General features: G+C 44.8%; 1 protein-coding gene across 3 annotated transcripts in view; it reads left to right on the forward strand.

The window, feature by feature from the left end:
• Positions 1–1689: 1689 nt before the first annotated feature.
• The window catches only part of ANO1 (anoctamin 1), a 197200-nt gene continuing 174268 nt past the window's right edge, over positions 1690–24621 (forward strand). The window contains exon 1 of one of the 3 annotated variants that reach the window (XM_075326423.1): positions 1690–2595. In XM_075326423.1, coding sequence (XP_075182538.1) covers positions 2535–2595 — 61 coding nt within the window. In that variant the 5' untranslated portion in view covers positions 1690–2534. Of the gene's footprint in view, positions 2596–6032; positions 6448–24621 lie in introns of those variants that run through there. The other 2 variants (XM_075326421.1, XM_075326424.1) reach the window with 2 other exon arrangements.

Raw genomic sequence — 24621 nt, forward strand, 5'->3', positions numbered from 1 at the left:
AAACTGTCACTTTTTACTTTACTTCAGCTTTTCTCCTTCGCTCCACTACTACTTCACTTCCTTCCTTCCACTTTCACCTCCTAAACTCAACTGCCTGGTTCTCCCGCCTCCAGAGCGGTGTACTCCTCGGTGGGCGGAGCCAACCGCCTGGCCCACCCCCTGGTGTGGACACCAGCTCCTGGAGGAAGGCAACAAGGATTTTGGGTTAGCTGTATGTGCCTAACTGGGGTGTAGGGTGTGGTGGTGTGATGATCTGTGACCCCTGGCTTGCCCAGGGTGTCACACATACATCAGCAATCACAATGCCGAGCCGTACATCACCAAGAACAAATGCTGAGCTGTACATCACCAAGTGCAATGTCGAGCCATGCATCACCAAGCCCATTGTCAAGATGTACATCATCGAGCACAATACCGAGCCACATATCACCAAGCACAATGCCCAGCCGTAGATCACCAAGCTCAATACCGAAATGTACATCACCAAACACAATGCCGAGCGTCGGACAGAGCAGTGTAAAGCAGCCACCACCGGAGTTTGGAGGAGATGTGTTCTGTGTAGTGATGGATCACACTGCTGTCTCTGCGTCTGATGGACGAGTTTGAGTTTGGTGATGGAGGATGTTGCCCCCTGACTGTATTGTGCCTGCTGTACAGATAGTGGAGGAGGATAATGCTCTGGGCTGTTATCAGGGGGCGGCCGTGGCCTCTTAGCTTCAGTGAAGGGAAATCTTAATTTCCAGCAAAAGACATTGTGGACAATTGTAGCTTCAGCTTTGGGGGAACAGTTTGGGGAAGACCTTTTTCTGTTCCCAGTGACTATGTCCAGTGCACAAGCTCCATGCAGACATGGAGGGGGTAATATGACCGGCCGCACAGAGCCTGGACCTCAGCCCCATCCAACACCACAGGGAGGAACTAAGACTGAACTCCCAATTTCTTCCAACCTCTGTGTCTTAATTCACAAATGCTCTTTTAGGCTATGTGCACACGCAAAGTATTTGGTTGTAGAAATTTCTGCATCTCTTGGCAGGAAAAATGTTTTTGATGTTTTTTACATGTGTTTTCCAAATGACGTTAATGGGTGAAAAAACGCTGCAAAAACACTGAAAGAATTGACATGCTGCAGATTTTCTGCACCAAATCTGCAAGGAGAAATTACTGAACATGCATACCACTTCAGGATCTTCATTGACTTTGCTGGCATCAGCTTTTTTTTTTTTTTTTTTTTTTAACAAATCTGCACTCAAAAATGGATAAAATAAAAAAACAACGCAAGAAAAACGAGAGAGATAAGCACAGTGTGCACACAGCCTTAACGTTCCTACAGACCCCTCCATAATCTTGTAGAAAAGAGTGGGAGCCGTTATATGTGTACACGACTCCGTATTAAAATGTCTATGGATGTAGATGAGGACAGAGAAGCCGCTGGAGGTGGATGTGGAGGGGGCACATACTTTGGGCCATACGGTGTAGGTGGTGGTGGAGAGAAGTCCTTTATGTCCAGTAGATAGTATGAGAAACATCTCATAGTGACCTTTAAGTCTTAGCTCTGTGCCGAGCCCGGCCCCGTCAGCTGCTCCTGTCCCTCACAATCCCAGCGCGCTCGCACAAGGTCATTTTTTTGGGGAAGCAGTTTTGGAAGCAGCGCGGCGGGATTTATTGTGCTTACCCTATGGACATGGCAGAATCAGGGCTAGAATTTAATGGTATACACACCGGCGCCTTGTGCTCTGCGTTTATAAGCGAGACAGACGGCCTTCTCTGCAGACAACAGGGCCAGGTATTCTGTCTGATTGACGCATGAGAAGCAACAAGGCTTCAAAAATAAAATCCCCCCCCACCTCTAGACTTCTCTACTGTAAACAGAACAATCGCACGTATAGAAGGACATCTGAGACGTCCGTGTATTTGCTCATGTCATGACGTACAGATATTCCAGGCTGAGATGTTGTGGTCACGCTTTGTGCTCGCAGCTTTTATTCCTTCCTATATCCACCTGCCCTGAACAATAGACAATATTCTGCCGTCTGCCTAAAATCACAAGCAGACGCCGCAGGAGAAAAAAGCCAGAAAAATCCAGCGTTAGAGGACACGTCCGCCACCACAGAAACTGCATTATTAGGCTGGAGATGGATGGATGGATGGATTTGGCGAGCAACTCCAAATCGGAACGAAACAAGATGGCTTGAATTTGGCAAGAAATTTAATTTGTATTAGAGTTGCGTTATTGCCATGTTTTGGTTTTTTTTTTTATTAAGCTCTGGGGTCTGTAAGGGCCCCATAGTCTTATAAACATAGGATGTAAAAGAAAAAACCAACTAATACTTCCCTTGCTGCTCCCCGTCCCACCATAGCTCGCTGTCCGGCTTCTTTCCGCCTTTTGCCATCTGACAACATCCTCTTCGGCCTTCTTCACTCCGCACCAGAGTTTCCAGTCCCAAACCGGCATCTAGGGTCACCCGAGGTCACGGTGTGCCAGGACATCAGATGCCTACTTGCTTCCAGAACCCCATCGCGAAGTGAAGAAGACAATGTCACGCAATGAGGAAAGAATGGACCGGACAATGTGGAGGACGAGACCGCAGTCTGCAGGTGAGCAGTGAGATGAGCATTAGGGGGGGTTAACCCTTCTCCTGGCCCCCTACAATTTAGCAAAACTGAACCCAGCAAATTGCAAAGAATTCGTATCCAATAGAATCTTAATTTTTTGTAAAATTTGAGGCAAATTCAATTCACCTCAAACGTATATCCTTATGTCTAATAGATATATAATGATTAGTAATGAGCGGACCTGGACTGTAACCCGCGCAGGCGCAAAAGTACCGAAGTGCGGCCCCAGGCCTGAAATTCTCAGGGAACTCTGGGTGCCGATCTGGATCTGACAATTCGGGTAATTAAAAAAGATAAAGAAAAAATAAGGAAAATAAAAAGGCGCTTTACACGCAGCGACATCGCTAGCGATGTCGCTCATGAAAGCACCCGCCCCCGTCTTTTCAAATCGCTGCCCGTGGCGCACAATATCGATAATACCAGTCACACGTACTTACCTTCCAAGCGACGTCGCTGTGGCCGGCGAACAGCCTCTTTTCTAAGGGGGCAGTTCGTGCGGTGTCACAGCGACGTTACACAGCAGCCGTCCAATAGAAGCGGAGGGGCGGAGAGCAGCTGCAGGAAAGACACGCCCACCTCATTGCCAGAGGACGCAGGTACGGTGTTGTTCGTCATTCCTGGGGTGTCACACGTAGCGATGTGTGCTGCCTCAGGAACGACCAACAACCTGCGTCCTGCAACAGCAACGACATTTGGGAAATGAACGACGTGTCAACGATCAACGATTAGGTGAGTAATTTTGATAGTTAGCAGTTGCTCGTACGTTTCACACGCAACGACGTCAAATTCCGTGACCCCAACGACATTTCGTTAGCAATGTCGTTGCGTGTAAAGCCCCCTTTATGGAAAAGCAGGAGTGATATACTTACCTAGGTCCCGCGCAGCTGTAACACAGCATCCGGGGCCGCTCATCCTACTTCCAGGGCTGTTCATTATCCTTCATGCATATGCACGACTTCTCCCGCCCACCGGCAGTCCCGGTGTCTGATTGGTTGCAGTCAGACGTGCCTCCACCCTGTGTACCAGAGTGTCTGACCGCTTGCAATAACAGATTGAAAGCAAAATAAGAGGGACCCCCTATAATGGGAACTGGCAGATATCCAGGATCCATTCAGGGCTGGATCCGGGTTTTGGTTTCCCAGGTATCTGAGAGTCATCACTAATAGTGATACCAATGGATCTAGCACCAATATCAGGGTCGGGAGCGGGCTATGCTCTTATACATGCAGCATTACCAGTAATTTGTATATAGATCCTCATGTATTATTAATCCATGTAGAGCTGTATAAGCTAATACACAAACATGCGGGCCACAGAGCCGCCACCAGCACGTTGTCAGTAAATTAAACCACATGATATATGATAAGAACTCCAGGAGAACCACTTAGCCACGTAGCTGATCCAACATATCCTCATGACCCACGTCATTGTACAAGCCCCCTTCGTATCATTTGCATTCCATTTTGTTAGAGCCCCTTACAATCTTCCGACATCGCAGGTTGTCCAGTTGTGATCGGAGTTGGATTCTTATCAACAAGAGTTCCGTTTCCCTGCAGCACCACCACAGGGGAAGATGAGGTATTACATAGTTTTCAACTAAATGCAACAAGCTGGGTCCTCCTGAGTGGCAGCTGCTTCTCTCCGCATGGGGGCTCCTTGCCATGCTAGCTACAGGGAAGTACCAAGCCAACGGTGAGAGGGAAGGCAAACCCTGTGTATAGGGAAGGGAGAAATGTGACCCCTGACCAAGCCTACCGCTGGCCCTGGCTTCCCTCACCACCCTAGATGTAGGTTCTGCTGAGCCAGATATCTGATCCTGGCTGACCTTGAAATAGGCCCTAAGTAGGGAGAGGATGGGATGAGCACTTGGTCAACCCCGCTAAGCTCTAAAGAAGACACAGAGATAACAAATAGGGGGAAAGTAAATAAAAAAACTGATCTCCAAGAAGACTCAGGGAGAGGAACTATAATAACAACGATTCTCCAGATGTATACAAGCTGACTGCTTGCACTGAAGATTTGGTTAAGGGCATAAGAGCCATCACCAACACTGAGTAATAGGAAGTGAAGTTATATAAAAGACACCATGGGAAGTGCTGATGAAAAGCAGTTGAAAGGCTGAGGAACTTTGCAGGGTCCTAAAGGGAAAGGGATGAAAACCAAGGAGAAAGAATAGAAGGTCTGGGACCAATTTGCGCAGCCAATGTGACCTTCTATAGCCAGACACCACAGAACTGTCAGTCACTCGTGACACCCCTGCTGTATATAGAGGGCTATGTTGGGGCTGCTGCTGTATGTAAGAGGCTATGTGGGAGCTCAAGCTGTATATAGGAGCTATGTGGGGCTCATATTGTATATAGAGGAATATATGAGGGCTTATGCTGTATATAAGAGGCTATGTGGGAGCTCAAACTGTATATAGGATCTATGTGGGGCTCATATTGTATATAGGAGCATGTGTGAGGAATCATGTTGAATATAGGAGGTTATGTGGGGGCTCATATTGTATATAAAGGGCTATGTGGGGGCTCATGCTCTAAATAAAAAATTGTATAGTGCGTGCCCCTGTTTTTCTAAGTTTGTGTCTGCAGAAGTGCATTTGTGGGTTAATCACGTGATCTAACACATGATCTATCAAAGGGGATCGTATGACATCACTTGATGGATGGGGGCCCTCGCCTTCTAAACTGTCCAGGGCCCTGGCTACTTTTAAGGCTGCTTGTTTGTTCTCAAATATAAGGTAGTAATAGTGCACAGAAAAGTCCACATCTACCCAATTTCATCTGGATCCTAGGGATATTCAAGCAGAGGACTTTTCTGGCTTGCCTAACTCGGAAAGCCTGCTCAAGGGTTCTCTCATCTCTAGATGTAATATCTCTCGGAGCAGAGCAGATATCTTGATACATTGTGTCTGAGGTCAATCTCACCTGAGCGTAACCTCTTATTACAATGTATCAGTAAATTCTTAGATTTCTCTGGAAACACCAATATTGTTAAAATGCTAAAAAAAACCCCAAAACATAACTAACTCAAAACATTCATATCAAAATAATATATGTGACCCTCTCTTAGTAAAGATGTTCCTACAGAGGACCTTAGAGGCGCTCGTAGAAAGCCATCCAAGAGACAAATGTTTAGAAAAGATCCTCTTGCCGGGGTCCTGTCTAAATATTTAGCAGAGTAGTGGCAGTAAAGGCTGTGTATCTCATTGCCACTGACACATAGCGTCGCCCTCTCCCCCTCCCGGCCATAAAGATTCTGCTGAGTACTTAGAAAAGTGCATAGAGAATGTGAAGGCAAGGGAGGCAGAGGACTGGCAAGCAAGGGGATGGGGGCCAAACCGCAGAGCAACTGGATGTAATAGACCTGGAGGAAAGAAGACCTGCAAAATATCCAGAGGGTGAATGAAAAAACACCAGGGGAAGTGGGAAGGACTCAGCTGGTGCCTAAGGATTTGGGAGGTTAGTCACAGACCAAGGTGCCCAGTGTGGGACTCTGCTGTGTCACTGGCTGAGCACTGCCCTGTGACAGCCCCACTATCCCTCTGTTACATGAGTCACTATCTGACTAAGGACACTGCTCGCCTAGGCACTTTCTGATCTCCTGCTCCTCACTGTCCTCTTTCTGATTTGTAGAGGTGCACAAGAGGGTGGGAACACGACTTGGGATGAAGACACGTGAAAGTGTGACATTTGTTTACTTTTTATAAAAGCCCTAAAAAAGGAAACTCTCTGGTCTCCAGCTGTGACTCGATCCGCTGAAGTCTCAGGATGGATGAGAAGGAGCCGGTTGACCATGAGGAACCTCCTACCATGGACGTGTGGTCAAGTGCAGGTCAGTGGTTAGGATGGACAGGACTTGATGAAGTTTGTGTCATATTATTATTATTATTATTAATTATTATAGCGCCATTTATTCCATGGCGCTTTACAAGTGAAAGAGGGTATACGTACAACAATTATTAACAGTACAAAACAGACTGGTATAGGAGGAGAGAGGACCCTGCCCGCGAGGGCTCACAGTCTACAGGAGGAGAGAGGACCCTGCCCGCGAGGGCTCACAGTCTACAGGAGGAGAGAGGACCCTGCCCCAAGGGCTCACAGTCTACAGGAGGAGAGAGGACCCTGCCCGCGAGGGCTCACAGTCTACAGGAGGAGAGAGGACCCTGCCCGCGAGGGCTCACAGTCTACAGGAGGAGAGAGGACCCTGCCCACGAGGGCTCACAGTCTACAGGGAATGGGTGATGGTACAATAGGTGAGGACAGAGCTGGTTACGCAGTAGTCTACTGGTCTGAGGGCTATTGTAGGTTGTAGGCTTGTTGGAAGAGGTGGGTCTTGAGGTTCCTCTTGAAGCTTTCCACGGTAGTGGAGAGTCTGATGTGTTGAGGTAGAGCGTTCCAGAGTATGGGGGATGCACGGGAGAAATCTTGTAAATATGTAATCTTGTAAATATTGACTATTTACTTACAGGAGTCATTAATTGAATATAATGTAACTATTTCTGATTAATGGGGCTACTTTTTTATTATTATTTATTATTATAGCGCCATTTATTCCATGGCGCTTTACAAGTGAAAGAGGGTATACGTACAACAATATGTTTTTATCCAGGGGTTCAAAAATTATCCACGTGGTTCTGATTTTTCTTAGCAGGTACTAATATTACATTGTCCTTTAGATGTAATTATTTGTGGTTCCATTGACCTTTTGTGCAGTTCATCTCAAATTTTGGCAGTTTCCCGATATTTTGGATTTCAGAATGAGGATTAAATCATTATTATTATGAAATATTATTTATTAATTCTTTGTGGTACTTACTCAGCTTATAAAATTCTATTAGGAGGAAATGTTTTATAGACAAATTTTAACTTTTTTTTTAAAAATAAAAAGGTATTGAGATCAAAATATTGTGTGTATATATATATATATATATATATATATATATATATATATATATATAAAACACTTTATTAGAGGACTAATTATACCCAATTGTGAAAAGGAGCTAATAGGGGTGATTTAGGGGAAATTAATTGTGATTCAATTCTATTTTATTGGATTTTTTTCAAATTCCGAACAAAATATCTGCATTAAATCTGCATTAAAAATCAAGAGCCTCAAAGTCCATACCAAAAATAATGAATTTTGCTGTAGGTTTCTTGCAGCTCGTTTTCTTTGGTTTCCAAAAAATAAAATTAATGGAGGGAATTTATCATGATCATCGTTATTTATAAGCCAGTTTTGCATTCGTGTTTTTTTGCACCAGATCTATCGGTGTCACATAATGTTAAATTTAGCGCATCTTAAGATATTCCACTTCTGTCTTAAAATGTTACACCTCTTTACTAGAATGTATTTGCAACTTTTTCACATTTAAAAAAAAAAAAAAAAAAAAGTCACAAATTAAAAATATGGCTAAATCAGGGAGAATGTCGGAGCCCCCGTCATATGAAGCGTTCAAAATAAAAATGCCTTAAATATTGCACACAGCTTTAATAATTGTGTCTAAAAAGTAAAAAAAAGACAAATTAAAACAAAAAAAAAAAAACAGTCACATTAAAAAAAATCCCCGCAAAATATTTTGGGCCACGTATACAGCCGTGGACAAAAGGTTTTCAGACTAACAGAAGTTTTGATTTTCAGAAACTTTGCTGCTTCAGTGTTTTTCAATATTTTGTTCGGATGTTTCTATGGTCAGAATTTCACACATTTATTTGAAGACTCAGTATTTACTGTTTTGACCCTTAAGACTTCTGCCCTTTGTCCTAACGGCTGAATATCAGTTTCTGGGCCAAATCCGGACTGATTATCCATTGTTGTCTCATCAGTGTTTGGAGGTTATCACAATTTCTGGGTTTTTCTTTGTCTTCCGCTTTGTGATGATTGACCACAGGTTCTCAATGGGTTTGAGAGCTGGGGAGTTTCCTGGACATGGACCCAAAATGTCAATGTCTTGTTCAAATTGTCTCTCCAGTAAAGGAGACAAACTCTAGCGCAGCGCCACCTATTGGAAGTAGCGATCCTAAAAGTCACAAGTGGATTTTCAACAATCCTTTGCAATATGACTCAGGATATATAAGCCAGATCAGAATCCCAATTTGCAGACACGGTGTTTCGGGGTGCTTGCCCCTCGTCAGTGCAAAGTATGGGGGTGTCTGATCTGGCTCATGAGAAAGCTATGTGGGGACCACTGGGGAACACTGTCTTGTTCACTGAGCTACTTATCACTTTTGCCTTGTGATATGGTCTCCATCATGCTGGAAAAGGCATCATCAGCACAATGCTCCTGGATGACGGGACCAGTCGCTCTTGGAAGAGGTTTAGACCCCATTCTACAGTCATACTAGTATTCTAAAGCAAAATTGTGAGTGCACCCCCCCTCTATGGATGAGAAGCCCCCATGTATGAATGGTCTTTGGATGCTTTAGTGTTAGGAGACACAGGACTCATCTTTTCTTCTCCAGACTATTATTCTTCCAGATGTCCCAAACAGTTAAAAGAAACGTCATCAGAAAAAGGTAACAACCTCAGTAGTCTCCAGTCCATCCTTGTATGTCCTGCAGTTATTTCCTCTGATGAAAACCCCTTCCCACATTTGGAAGAATGATTGTCCAGAGAAGAAAAGTGGAGTGCTACCATGAGACCTGCGTGTGCCAGCAATAAAGGTTTCTGAGATGACTTGGGTGGGGGCTTCTCATCCATGGAGGGGGTTCACTTACAATATGTGGGGGGGAGAAGGTCATTCTTGGAGGGTATCACTCACAATATGTGGTGGCTTCTCATTCATGGAGTAGGTTTCTCCTCATAGAAGGAGCTCACTTACAATATGGGAGGACTTCTCATCCATGGAGGGGGTCACTTACACTATGGGAGGGGGGTTTCATCCATGGAGGGGATCACTCACAATATGTGGAGCTTCTCATTCATGGAGTGGGTTTCTCATCATAGAAGGAGCTCACTTACAATATGGGAGGACTTCTCATCCATGGAGGGGGTCACTTACACTATGGGAGGGGGGTTTCATCCATGGAGGGGATCACTCACAATATGTGGAGCTTCTCATTCATGGAGTGGGTTTCTCATCATAGAAGGAGCTCACTTACAATATGGGAGGACTTCTCATCCATGGAGGGTGTCACTTACACTATGGGAGGGGGGTTTCATCCATGGAGGGGATCACTCACAATATGTGGGGCTTCTCATTCATGGAGTGGGCTTATCATCATGGAAGGGGCTCACTTACAATATGGGAGGGTTTTCCATACATGGAGTAGGCTCACTAACAAAACGTGAGGGCTTCTCATCCATGGAGGGGGTCTCACTGACAATATGGGGGGGCTTCTCATCTATATAGAGGGCTAACTCAGAGTATGTGGGGCTTCTCATCCATGGAGGGAAATAACTCCCAGTTTTGTCAAAGCACACAGCCAGGAATAAAGAACGGGATCCTATCCTCCAAGAGCAACATCTCCCACCATGTAGAACAATGTGCTGATGATGCTTTTTCCAGTATGATGAGGTCACAATGCAGAAGTGGTAACAAACTGGTTCAGTTAACAAAACAGTGAAATGGTGGGTGCATGAACTAAAAGTTTGATAGTCATATTAGTTTAGGAGACGCCATGGTCAGACCGGGGCACTGCAACCCAAACACAGACTATAAAATACGATCACGCTAATGTAGCGCAAGGTTCCTGGAAAGTCAATGGAATTGTATAATATTTTGTCATTTTATAAATTTGGCCTAATTAGCTCCATTTATGTTGAATTGTAAAAGAATAAATCTGCCAAAACTTCGTAAAAATCCCATAAATTTTGATTTCTAACAGAACATATCATATTATATATATATATATATATATATATATATACATATACATACACATACACATACATACATACATACACACACATACATACATACATACACACACACACAGTATATCACAAAAGTGTGTATACCTAATTTCTGTAATTATTTTATTATATATTTTCATGGGACAACAGTGAAGATGTGACCCTGTGATACAATGTACAGTGTCAGTGCGCAGCTTGTAGAACAGTGTCAATTTGGTGCCCTATAAATAACTTATCACCCAGCTGGCAACAAAAGTGCGTACACCACTAAGGGAAAATGGCCAAATAGTACCCAGAGTGTGAGTATTTTGTGTGGCCACCATTATTTTCCAGATTAGCCTTAACTCTCTTGGGCCTGGAGGTCACTAGAGCTTCACAGGAGCCACTGGATCCTCCATGATGACATCCCAGAGCTGGTGGATGTTACAGACCTTGCGCTCCTCCACATTCTGATTGAGGAGGCCTCACAGATGCTCCATAGGGATTAGGTCTGGAGACGCTTGGCCGGTCCAGCACCTTTGCCCTCAGTTTCTTTAGCAAGGCAGTGGTGGTCTTAGAGGTGATTGGGTTGTTATGTTGGAATATGAAGGGAGGGGATGATACTCTGCTTCAGTATGTTGGCTTTCATGGTTCCCTCAATGAACTGTAGCCCTCCACAGCTGGAAGCACTCATGTAGCCCCAAACTGTGACCCTCCACCACCATGCCTGACTGTAGGCAGGACGCATTTGTCTTTTTCCTCCTCACATAGTTGACACCACACACAACACCACCTGAACCAAATAAGTTATCGTGGTCTCACCAGACCACAGGATATGGTTCCAGTAATCCATGGTTTATAGTCTGCTTGTCTTCAGTAAACTATTTGCAAGCTTTCTTGTGCATCATATTTAGAAGAGGCTTCCTTCTGGGATGACAGCCATAGAGACCAATGTGATGCTTTGTGCGAGGTATGGTCTGAGCACTGACATGCGGACCCCCACTCCTTTAACCTCTGCAGTGTGCAGGGTATAATCTGAGCACTGACAGGCAGACCCCCCCACCCCTGTAACCTCTGCAGTGTGCGGCGTATGGTCTGAGCACTGACATGCGGACACCCCACCCTTGTAACCTGGGCAGTGTGTGACTTATAATCTGAGCAGACAGGCGGATCTCCACCCGTGTAACCTCGGCAGTGTGCGGTGTATGGTCTGAGCACTGACAGGCGACCCCCCACCCCTGTAACCTCTGCAGCAATGCTGGTAGCACTCATACATCTATTCTGAAAAGATGAACTCTGGATATGATGCTGAGCATGTGCACTTTGGTTCTTGGTTGACCATGGCGAGGTCTGTTCTGAGTGGATCCTGTCTTGTTACACTGCTGTATGGTCTTGGCCACCGTGCTGCAGCTCAGGTTCAGGAGGGTGGTGGCAATCTTCTTATAGCCTTGGCCATCTTCATTTAGAGCAACAATTATTTTTTCAGCTCCTCAGAGAATTCTTTTCCATGAAAAGCCAGGTTGAGCTTACGGTGACCAGTATGAGAGAGTATGTGAGCGATAACGCCAAATATAACACACCTGATCTCCATTCACACCTGAGACCTTGTAACACTAATGAGTCACATGACACTAGGGAGGGAAAACGGCTAATTGGGCACAATTTGACCATTCTCACATCAATAGCAAGTGAGTGGTAGCCACAGCATCACTTCATCATTTGATAAGAGGACGTGGAGAGAGAAGCCGGCAGTGATTGGACGCGGGGCTGCCTGTCTCAATTTCCCATGAGCCCTGAATCGTGGTTACTGACAGAGCTTGAACAGCGCCAGAATGGGAGGAGAGTGGAGGGTCTTTTATTTTGACTAGGGGAATCGGAAGGGGTTGTCCTAATAATGGACAACCCTTTTAATGGCTGAGTGCTCAGTTATTTAGAGGGCACACCAAATTTTTTAAAGTATCTTTGATCTCTTTTTTTTTCCTGATTATTTTTTTTGTTTATGGTCTTTTTCATTTTCCTTTATGTATTTTTGGACCTTTTCTTTGCATTTTTTTGTATTTTTGGTCTTTTTAAAAAAAAATTTTGTAAAATGTATCCTTTTTATGTGTTTTTTTGTCTTTTTTATGTGCATTTGTCCCTTTTTTATATCCATTTTCCTCCTATATATTTTTGGATCTCTTTGTTTTCTTCCATGTTACTAGAAGTTAACATTACTTAATGTGTTTGTTCCTTGTATTGCATTATTAATTACTTGTTATTTTACTAAATTGACCCCGATTATATGAGTCAGCAGTTCTAGAAAAGAGTCGCAGGAACTGCTTGTAATGTCCATGTTTAATGTATGAATGTAGCTCTAATCAGGAAACTACCATGTTCTGAGCTCCGATTACAAGGTAGCTAAGGCTCATCTGTAGGAAACCCAATGAGTCGAGCGGAGTATCCGATACCTAGTGGCAATCCACATGCTTTACATCTGAATGTTTTCTAGCTGAACGCACTGATCTGTAATTATCACATGTATGAAAAAATGATCCAGCTCAACAGCTTCTACGTGGCGCGAGGGAATTAGAAACCTGGAAGACACATTTGGCTGTCATTGCGGAATCAGTCATAATTCTCCTTGTCGTGTCTGTACGGCAAAGCTAATCTCTGAGGATATCCAAATTTTAATGGACCACATTAAATATGTATATACTTAAGAAGCTAGCCAATGAACTGCTTCCACGACGGACCTCAGTGATTCCTAAATAACACTCAGGCATGTAAGGTGGGATCTGAAATGGTATGTGTCTGTGCTGCCAGTGACCAGGGTCCATTAAAACGGTCACAGAAACCTGTGCACCTCTGGCGTATGATGACGTAGGGCTCTCTCACATGAGCGTATAAAATTGTGGATGCTGAAGAGACAATTAGCACAAATAGGGTCTCACCCACGTAAGGATGTGAGAATATAAACCAGGAGAGGCTTGTAAAAGTCACAACTCCTGCAGCGGACCCCCGTGAAATCGGCGAAGAAAGGAGCAAAATTCTGCGCTGCTGTTGAAGGATCGAAGACCAGGGTGAAGATAAGAAGTGATCTTTGTCAACGCGTTTCAGAGCCAGAAGCTCCTTCTCCAGGACACATCACATGAATGTGATTTGTCCTGAAGAAGGAGCCTCTGGCTCTGAAACGAGTGGATAAAGATCACTTCTTCTCATCACCCTGATCTTGGATTCTTCAACAGTAGAGCGGAATTTTACCCCTTTCTTCCACTGATTGTTTACATGAGTGTATAATTCAGCCAAGTGGTCTCTGATATTTTGTTGGATAGCACTCGACCCAGTGTTATACTATGGATGTTGCCGACAATTGATTTTTTTTCTCATGCCAATTTACTGCATGCTAAGATTAGCAGCATATATCGGACGGCACCCATTCACCTCTATGAGTGTGTGCAAAACATTGGACTGCACTCGGATGTCATCCAGTCCGATTTTTGCTGGCACTAACAATGGAGAACATGGAGATTTTAAGTTCTCCGTTTTTTCCTGCAACTGTGATCCGATACTCGCATTTGAGATAGTCAGATCACAGTATAAATGATACTCGGCACAAACTCAGGGCAGATGTCATTACCATAATCGATCTGATTCTCTCGACCATGTGAGCGAGCCCCCTATGTTTTTTGGGGTTTTTTTTAGTTCGTAGAGTTTTTGACTTCTGGAAAACCATATAACAGTTGGTTCTCGAGAATAATATATCTTTGCATTTTGTCTGAACCCAATTAGAAGATATATTTTTGTCTTACTAGTGGTCTTGGTAGCCTTCTTATTAGTGGCCTTCTATTTTATCTTTTGGTTGAGTTCTCCGAAAGCATTCCTCCGTTACTATTTCTCTTTCAACTTGACCAACGTTATCTCCAATGAGCAGGACCTATAGATGGAAAAATAATCACTCCCGCACATCGCAATGCTGTGTGAACAGACCATTTTCTTGGGACATCAGCTGCACAGAATTGTAGGGTAGGGGGTCTCAGACCTACAGCCATCATGCTTTAATGGGATTGTCTCATAACAGGCATTTATGGCATAACCACAGGTTTCTGGATAGTCCCCGCAAATGGCTATGACAAACCATGAGCTTAGTGGTCCTTGGCATTTGCCCATCTTCGCTTCGGTTTACCCAAGCCTTGATTTTGTAGAGATTTGTGGTGTCTTTGTGACATATTTGGATCTCCCATGTAAAATACAGTACCGAAAACTACCAGTGACTCAGATAACTGCCAGATGCTTGCACAGGATAACATAGTACCAGTCTGGGCACCAAATGATTCTATAAGGTATGTAAGCCGGGTTGCCTTCAGGGTATGGTCACATACAGGATAAATTACATCTCAGATCAGAAGCTTAAGGCTTGTGTGATTAAAGACAAATGAAAGAAATCTGTGTAGGTGAAATTAAGACTTGGAATGTACTTGGAGACGGCTTTGTAATACCCCCACTACTCTGGGATTCATACATGTGATTTAGAACTTGTAACTTGATGCCATCTGTCCTCATATTAGCCCGATATTGAGGGAGGTTATGACGGTCAAGAAGACATCTGTGGCATGAACTCTGTGGGTTGGAATCATGGTATAACTGCGTCCAGATCAGGAAGAAGTAGGTAGAAAGCACCTTTAAGATGAGCGGTGTTTTGGATCACGAACTGGCCTCCTGACCACTGCTAAAAGCTTTCATTGAAAGTTTCCAACCTACCCAACGCCTTCCCCGGATTTTCATTCTGATCTGAAAACTAATTGGGAAAATTCCAAAAGAAGAAACTCACATTTTCTGGGCAATATGCATTGCAGATATGAAGGGCCACATCATCTTATGTGACCATGCAGATAAAGCGATAAAAACATTTTCACGCACCACCAGAAGCAAAACAGTAACAATGCAGTGACCTGACAAGAATCTGCGTAACTAATTATATGCTAAATAGCTGCAAGTCACATTTATGTACGAGATAGCTAAGATGATGGTCTATAAAATGAAGGTTGCCTCACGTTCAAAGCTGTAGAGGATGGTGAGATATGGAGCCTGAAAGGCAAAAGCTCAAAGCTTGTCAGTGTATACCTGTGGTTTCAAGCAAACTTGTCTTTGACTTGTCCATTGGTGGTCCCTGAACTACAGGGCAGAGTAAGGTTGCTTACTAGAGGAATACCAGTAACTGAGCAGGCTTGTCCATTGTGGAGGAGGATGTGGGCTCTGGGGACCTGTCACAGTGGGTCACCTAGCGGTCTTTGGGAAACCCATTGATAGAGAGTTATCACTCTGTTATTGGTGAGAAGAAAGTTGGAGAATGTCATCGATATCAGACCAGAGACCACTCAACCACCTTCTAGCTGCACAGCACATGGCCTCCTTCCAATATCAGCTCCTGCCCTTCACACTGTCTGAAGAAGACATTTGTGTTTTTAGATTTAGGCCTGGTTGGTTTGAAGTTGTGGGTATGTCAGGACCGTCACGGGATCAACAAGCCTCCATCTGACACTATTATTGGAGGCACTTTGAAGACAGAAAAACGTAAAGAACGTCTCAGTTACGAGTCTCACTGATCTGCATGGAGAACTAATTTTCCTAGATAATATCCAGTACAGGGTATGAAAATGTTCAGCGAGCAGCATGAGTAAGCTCGTAACGACTGACAGCTTCTCGGTCTTGCCTTGCAAATATTTAACACGTAGCAAGAGACAGCGTGTCAAATTAATATAGTTTTAGCTGTTTAGCTTTTATTAGGTCAAGCGTTACACCATCCGAAATGTTTCTGAGGGGCTCGATAGGAAACTGAACAGTCCATTACCAAAAAGTCACCCCTGCAGGTTATTGCTCTAGATGTAGCACTATTAAGTAATTCATTACTAATCCTGTACTGATCCAGAGTTCCATCCTGTATTATCCTCCAGAGCTGCACTCACTATTCTGCTGGTACAGTCACCGTGTACATACATTACATTACTTATCCTGTACTGATCCTAAGTTACCTCCTGTATTATACTCCAGAGCTGCGCTCACTATTCTGATGCTGCAGTCACTGTGAACATACATTATATTACTGATCCTGAGTTACATCCTGTATTATACTCCAGAGCTGCACTTACTATTCTGCTGGTGCAGTCACTGTGTACATACATTACTTTACTGATTCACTATTATATTCCAGAGCTGCACTCACTATTCTGCTGGAGCAGTCACTGTGTACATACATTACATTAGTTATCCTGTATGGATCCTGAGTTACCTCTTGTATTATACTCCAGAGCTGCACTCAAAATTCTGCTGGTGCAGTCACTGTGTACATACATTACTTTACTGATTCACTATTATATTCCAGAGCTGCACTCACTATTCTGCTGGTGCAGTCATTGTGTACATACATTACATTAATGATCCTGAGTTACCTCCTGTATTATGCTCCAGAGCTGCACTCACTATTCTGCTGGTGCAGTCACTGTGTACATACATTCCATTACTTATTCTGTACTAATCCTTGGCAACGTTAAACTCTGCATCATACTTCAGGGCTGCGCTGCGCTGTGTTTAGATTGTTTTGCCCCAAAAAACTATTTAATTCCAAATACTTATGTAGCTGTCAAAATAAAAAAAATAAAAGGTCCGATGTAATGATATATGGGTGTAAAGATAAAAAAAAGCCAACACCAATTAACCCAAAAAATGTACTTTATGTACTTAAAAAGGTCTGGTGTAACTTATTCAGGTGTATCATATATGCAGTAGATCGTATACAGCACTTAAAGGGAACCTGCTCACCAGATTTGTCTCTTATAAAGTGCGGCCACCACCAGTGAGCTCTTATATACAGCATTCTAGAATATTGTATATAAATCCCCAAGCCGCTCTGTAGAACATAAAACATCTTTTATCATACTCACCTACGGTGGTCAGGTCCGATGAGTGTCGCTGACCTTCATTTGGTGCATCCTATCTTCTTGCGATCGCAGTCTTCCTTCCCAACTTCTTGTGGGTGAAGCGTCCTGTGTCATCCACACAGTGTCCTCCATTGTGCTCCTGCGACCGTGCACTTCTCTCTGCCTTTCTGAGGGTAGATCACAGTATCATAGTGCGCATGCGCAGGCGGTCTTTGACCTTTCCCCACACCTTCACGTTACAGTACTTTGCTCTGCACAGAATGGCAGAGAGAAGTACACATGCGCGGGCATGTAGGCGAGTAGAAAATATCTTTTATGTTGTAGAGAGCGGTTTGGGGACTTATATAGAGCATTCTAGAATGTCGTATATAGGGGCTCACTGGTGGTGGCAGACGTTTATATATGGGAAAAACCCGGTGACAGGCTCCCTTTAATCCTCACTTTGGGCAGGTTTCATAGTTAATGAATCTGTAGAGAAGATTCGCCTTCACACCAATATTACTTTTAATTCCTCCAAGGTAAGCAAACACCGAGGCAACTTAGCAAACATCATATGAAAAAGCTCCTGTATGGTTTGTGTTTATAGCTCCTGTAACGACCGATGGGTCAACATGGTAACTTTCATCAATCGCCCACAGCAAAAGTAGCCATACCAATCGCCTCACTAGCAGGGACCCAGCGTGGCCAGACATTACACAGAAGAACCATCCATTTACTATGGCACCATGTAACGCTTCATTTCTCCAGCAGAGGTGATGCAGGAGCTCATACTGCAGATTTGAGCAGATCAGTGGAGATCTAAGAATTCGATCAGTATATTGCCCTTAGTTCTGCTCCTGACACATCCATATTGCCCTTAGTTCTGCTCCTGACACATCCATATTGCCCTTAGTTCCGCTCCTGACACATCCATATTGCCCTTAGTTCTGCTCCTGACACATCCATATTGCCCTTAGTTCTGCTCCTGACACATCCATATTGCCCTTAGTTCCGCTCCTGACACATCCGTATTGCCCTTAGTTCTGCTCCTGACACATCCATATTGCCCTTAGTTCTGCTCCTGACACATCCATATTGCCCTTAGTTCCGCTCCTGACACATCCGTATTGCCCTTAGTTCCGTTCCTGACACATCCGTATTGACCTTAGTTCCGCTCCTGACACATCCGTATTGCCCTTAGTTCTGCTCCTGACACATCCATATTGCCCTTAGTTCTGCTCCTGACACATCCGTATTGCCCTTAGTTCTGCTCCTGACACATCCGTATTGCCCTTAGTTCAGCTCCTGACACATCCGTATTGACCTTCGTTCTGCTCCTGACACATCCATATTGCCCTTAGTTCCGCTCCTGACACATCCATATTGCCCTTCGTTCCGCTCCTGACACATCCATATTGCCCTTCGTTCCGCTCCTGACACATCCGTATTGCCCTTAGTTCCGCTCCTGACACATCCGTATTGCCCTTAGTTCTGCTCCTGACACATCCGTATTGCCCTTAGTTCTGCTCCTGACACATCCATATTGCCCTTAGTTCTGCTCCTGACTAGAGTTGAGCGCGGTTCGTGGTTCGTGGTTCTCCAGTTCGCGGCTCGAGTGATTTTGGGGCATGTTCTAGATCGAACTAGAACTCGAGCTTTTTGCAAAAGCTCGGTAGTTCTAGAAACGTTCGAGAACGGTTCTAGCAGCCAAAAAACAGCTAAATCATAGCTTGGTTTCTGCTGTAATAGTGTAAGTCACTCTGTGAATCAAACTATTATCACATTTCAGTGTATAGTGTGCGTGAACAGCGCCTTCAGATCACTGCTGTTTCTATAATGGCGATCGCCATTTTTTTTTTTTTTTTTCTTGTCTTCCTTCCCTAAGTGCGCGCGTCTTGTGGGGCGGGCCAGCATGTCAGCCAATCCCAGACACACACACAGCTAAGTGGACTTTGAGCCAGAGAAGCAACGGCATGTGTGATAGGATCTGCATGTCACATGTCCCTGCATTATAAAACCGGACATTTTCTTCACGGACGCCATTATCTGCCTTCTGCGTCTTTGGTGTCAGACATCACTGTCGCAGCTCCGTCTTCCTGAGTCCTATAGCCGATACAGCTGTATGCGCTGCATACACAGCGTTAGACAGCTTAGGGAGAGCACTTTATAGCAGTCCTTTTAAGGGCTCCAACCGGCAGGGTCAGAGAGCCATAGGTGACAGGTCCTGCAAACAGCAACAGCGTCTGTGTAGCCCAGGTCAGGGATTTCCTACCTGCATTTCACCATTAGGAGGGAATAGAAAGGCAGGCTTCCATTCCTCTACCCAGAGCACCACAATCCTGCCACTGTACCCTCTTGTCCTCTGCACACTCCAACTGATAACTAAGCCATTATACTAGCAAACACTCAGTGTACCTAGTGGCATCCTATACGTGGCTATTGGACTTTGCTATAGTCCCACTAGTGCAAAGACATTTGCAGAGCGCGTCTGCCTGCGTTGCACACTACAACTCATTCTAAACAAGCCATTATACTAGCAAACACTCAGTGTACCTAGTGGCATCCTATACGTGGCTATTGGACTTTGCTATAGTCCCACTAGTGCAAAGACATTTGCAGAGCGCGTCTGCCTGCGTTGCACACTACAACTCATTCTAAACAAGCCATTATACTAGCAAACACTCAGTGTACCTAGTGGCATCCTATACGTGGCTATTGGACTTTGCTATAGTCCCACTAGTGCAAAGACATTTGCAGAGCGCGTCTGCCTGCATTGCACACTCCAACTCATTAAAACCAAGCCATTATACTAGCAAACACTCAGTGTACCTAGTGGCATCCTATACGTGGCTATTGGACTTTGCTATAGTCCCACTAGTGCAAAGACATTTGCATAGCGCGTCTGCCGGCATTGCACACTCAAACTCATTTTAACTAAGCCATTATACTAGCAAACACTCAGTGTACCTAGTGGCATCCTATACGTGGCTATTGGACTTTGCTATAGTCCCACTAGTGCAAAGACATTAGCAGAGCACATCTGCCTGCATTGCACACTACAACTCATTCTAACCAAGCCATTAGACTAGCAAACACTCAGTGTACCTAGTGGCATCCTATACGTGGCTATTGGACTTTGCTATAGTCCCACTAGTGCAAAGACATTTGCATAGCGCGTCTGCCTGCATTGCACACTCAAACTCATTTTAACTAAGCCATTATACTAGCAAACACTCAGTGTACCTAGTGGCATCCTATACGTGGCTATTGGACTTTGCTATAGTCCCACTAGTGCAAAGACATTTGCATAGCGCGTCTGCCTGCATTGCACACTCCAACTCATTAAAACCAAGCCATTATACTAGCAAACACTCAGTGTACCTAGTGGCATCCTATACGTGGCTATTGGACTTAGCTATAGTCCCACTAGTGCAAAGACATTTGCATAGCGCGTCTGCCTGCATTGCACACTCAAACTCATTTTAACTAAGCCATTATACTAGCAAACACTCAGTGTACCTAGTTGTATCCTAAACGTGGCTATTGTACTTTTGTCAATTCACAGTATTGGAACGTTATTTGCAGCACGTCTGCCTGCATTGCACACTCAAACTTTTTTAAACTCAGCCATTTATAGTAGCAAACACTCAGTGTACCTAGTTGTATCCTAAACGTGGCTATTGTACTTTTGTCTATTCACAGTATTGGAACGATATTTGCAGCACGTCTGCCTGCATTGCACACTCAAACTTTTTTAAACTCAGCCATTATACTAGCAAACACTCACTGTACCTAGTTGTATCCTAAACGTGGCTATTGTACTTTTGTCAATTCACAGTATTGGAACGTTATTTGCAGCACGTCTGCCTGCATTGCACACTCAAACTTTTTTAAACTCAGCCATTTATAGTAGCAAACACTCAGTGTACCTAGTTGTATCCTAAACGTGGCTATTGTACTTTTGTCAATTCACAGTATTGGAACGTTATTTGCAGCACGTCTGCCTGCATTGCACACTCAAACTTTTTTAAACTCAGCCATTTATAGTAGCAAACACTCAGTGTACCTAGTTGTATCCTAAACGTGGCTATTGTACTTTTGTCAATTCACAGTATTGGAACGTTATTTGCAGCACGTCTGCCTGCATTGCACACTCAAACTTTTTTAAACTCAGCCATTTATAGTAGCAAACACTCAGTGTACCTAGTTGTATCCTAAACGTGGCTATTGTACTTTTGTCTATTCACACTACTGCAAATCTATGTGCAGCACCTCTGCATGACAACCTCGTGCTCTGTTTTTAATAAGCTATAATGATAGCACAAAATACTGCCATTTTGTGGCATCATAGAACTGGCTGTTGTATTCCATTAGTGCCCCACTGGTGACAAGCTATTTCTAGCACCTCTACATCACACCCTCATGCACATTTAGCTACGCTAATGTTATAGCAAACTCATGGAATTCATTGCTGCATTTCATAATTCGGAGGGATAGAAAGTCAGGCTTCCTTTAGCTTTTCCTTCTGTTCATAGACAGCATCTCCAAGACAAATTTCCCCTCCACGTCTAAGTGTGGAGAGGCAGCTAGTGCGCATGCGTGTGCCGATGTACCCCAGCTGCAGCATAATTACAGTGTTTCGCCTAGTGAGTATGCTCAGCCTGACTGTGCCATTCCTGACGCTAAGTCTTCATTTCGGGATACAGCGCATGCTCCCACACTAAGTGTGAAAAGCCTCTTTGCACAGGTGCTTGCATTCTGTGCCGGGTCTAAGTCCTGTTTTGTGCCTAGACACCATGCTAAAGCTGATAGTCTTTTTTCAGAGACTGTATTTCATGCTACTGAGCATGCTCAGGCACTTCCTGCATCAGAGACTAGGTCCGGTAATGAACTCTTTGGCCCTGGCCCTGATGTGGGGGTCCCATATAGACCACAGGGCATCAGGTGTCCTCCCAAATGGCTTGCAGAGGCCCACACCTATGACTTGTCACCGCATTATTGATGGTCAGACGATGACTGGTGAGGTGTTTGGGTCATGGCAGCCATGAGGTCATCATTGAAGTTGCGTTTCCAAATAGGACGCTAGTTATGCCACTCATGACGTGTCACTCTGCTTTTGTCTCCAGGAGGTGCATTGTGGTTCACCCTGGTTTGGGGCGGACCCAGGTTATAAAAGGGGCTGGAGCCAACAAGGAGGTGCGCAGTCTTCTATTATGCTCCGAAAGAGCACACCTCCATGTGTTGAACCCATTGCGGCTTTAGGCCAGAGGTAGGCAGGGATAGGGTGGTGGATGCAGGCCACCACCACAGTTGGTAACGCAGAACGGTTAAGACCAGCTCCTGTCCTAACAGTCCTGCTTGTGCAGCCCAGTGGCATTAACAGGCCTGCTGCTGCTGATGCGCCTGCTGTCCACAGGTGTGGCCCCTACGCACACGGTCAGCGTACTCAATGGCCCCTGTGTTGTTAACAGGGAGTTCCTGGGCTGGGTGGGCATGTGGACCCTGTGACGCTAACAGGGCTCACAGTCTCCAGATCCGAATGGCGTCTAACTCGGTTCAGGCTACTATTAGTTTCATAGCCACACAGCTCTGTATCCTCCACCAAACCTTCAAGTTGCCAACCTCTCCTTTTCCAACTGGGAGCACGGTGGACACTGACTGCTGAAGGTGATATATACCTTTCTCTTTCTTTTCTTATTAATTTTTGTTATATAGCGGTCACAGATTATATACCACTTTATCCAAATCTGCCAGTCCCACTGTAACAGATGTTGTTTCTTCAGCAAATGTTACAGTTGTTTAACCACCAAATCCACGGACCAAAATTTTTTTCCCCTTTCCAACACACCTGTTCCCCTTTCCAACAGCATCTGTCCTTTTTCAACTCATTTTGGGATATGACCAAAAGTGCAACTGTGCAGGGACACCGTACTCAACGCCATCTCAGCACAGCAGCCATCCCTCGGTCCCTCCGATGTGGACAAGTAAAAGACCATTTCCTCCTATCCATGACAAAGTGTTGAGATTCACTCTGTGCAGCACTGGTGTTTAGTGGAAAAGTAGATCTAAGATTGCGTACCACATTCTGCAGATACTCCTGTATACGTGCGTCTATTTCTATGGCAGGAATTAGTTCGCCAAATTTTGTCTTGTACCGGGGATCTAACAGTGTGGCAACCCAGTATTCAGGATTACTTCAAATTCATACAATCCGAGGGTCATGTAGGTAGTGCAGCAAGAAGGCGCTCATGTGTCTTGTGCATCCAGGAGGACCAAGTCCTTGGTGTGTTGGTGGCAGAGAGGTGAGAATCGTGCATCCTTCCTCTGCCCTCTACCCACAACCTCGCACAACCGAAATGTGAGCAAGCTCTCACTCATCTGCTGAGTCTTCCATGCCCATCGCCAGTTCGTCCTCCATTTCTTCATGGGCTCCTGCACTTTCATCAACACTTTTTGCTGATACTATGCGCCCTTGTTAATCCCTCTCCCTCACCATGACTGCCGCATAGGTGCCGCTGACCATCTGGACCTCGTAGATCTTGTTATCCCTTCCGCATATGACTCCTCCTGTACTTCCTCCCCTTCCTCTTGTCCCAACACCTGACTCCGAATAATAATTACAGTGTGCTCCATCATGTAGATGACCAGAATTGTCACGCTGAGAATGACATTGCCAGTGCTAAACATCTTCGTCGACATTTCAAAACTGTGTAGCAGGGTGCATAGGTCCTTGATCTGACACCACTCCAGCAGCGTGATCTGCACCACCTCTGGATCAACTTATCCCAGGCTATATGTCTTACCGTATTTCAGCAGGGCTCTGCGGTGCTGCCACACACGCTGCAACATGTGCAGATTCCAATTCCTGCGTGTCGGAACATCGCATTTACGGCGTTTAACTGCCAGACCCTAAGACTTCCGGAGTGATGAAAGTTGTTGAGCTGCTGTGTGCGCACGATGGAAGTGAGCACATAGCGAGCGTGCCCGCTGCACAAGGACATGTAGGCCGTGATGGTGTTTTAAAAATTGCTGGAGAATTCGGATCAACACGGGAGCCATAAAAGGCACGTGTGTCACATTGCCCTGAGGATGGCCCGCAGCCAGGTTTGCATCATTGCCGCACACGGCTGTTAAGTCACCAACGGAGTCCGCTCCGTCAATTTGTACTCCGGTCGCCAGGTGACAACGTGTTCCTTTCATGAATAGTGCTGATGATGGGAGAGTAGTCGATGCCAGCGGCGCAGGTGGACGCAGGTTATGCTCACCCACTGGGCTGCAT

The sequence above is a fragment of the Anomaloglossus baeobatrachus genome, chromosome 10, assembly GCF_048569485.1.
Source record: "Anomaloglossus baeobatrachus isolate aAnoBae1 chromosome 10, aAnoBae1.hap1, whole genome shotgun sequence".
In the NCBI taxonomy this organism is placed as follows: Eukaryota; Metazoa; Chordata; class Amphibia; order Anura; family Aromobatidae; genus Anomaloglossus; species Anomaloglossus baeobatrachus.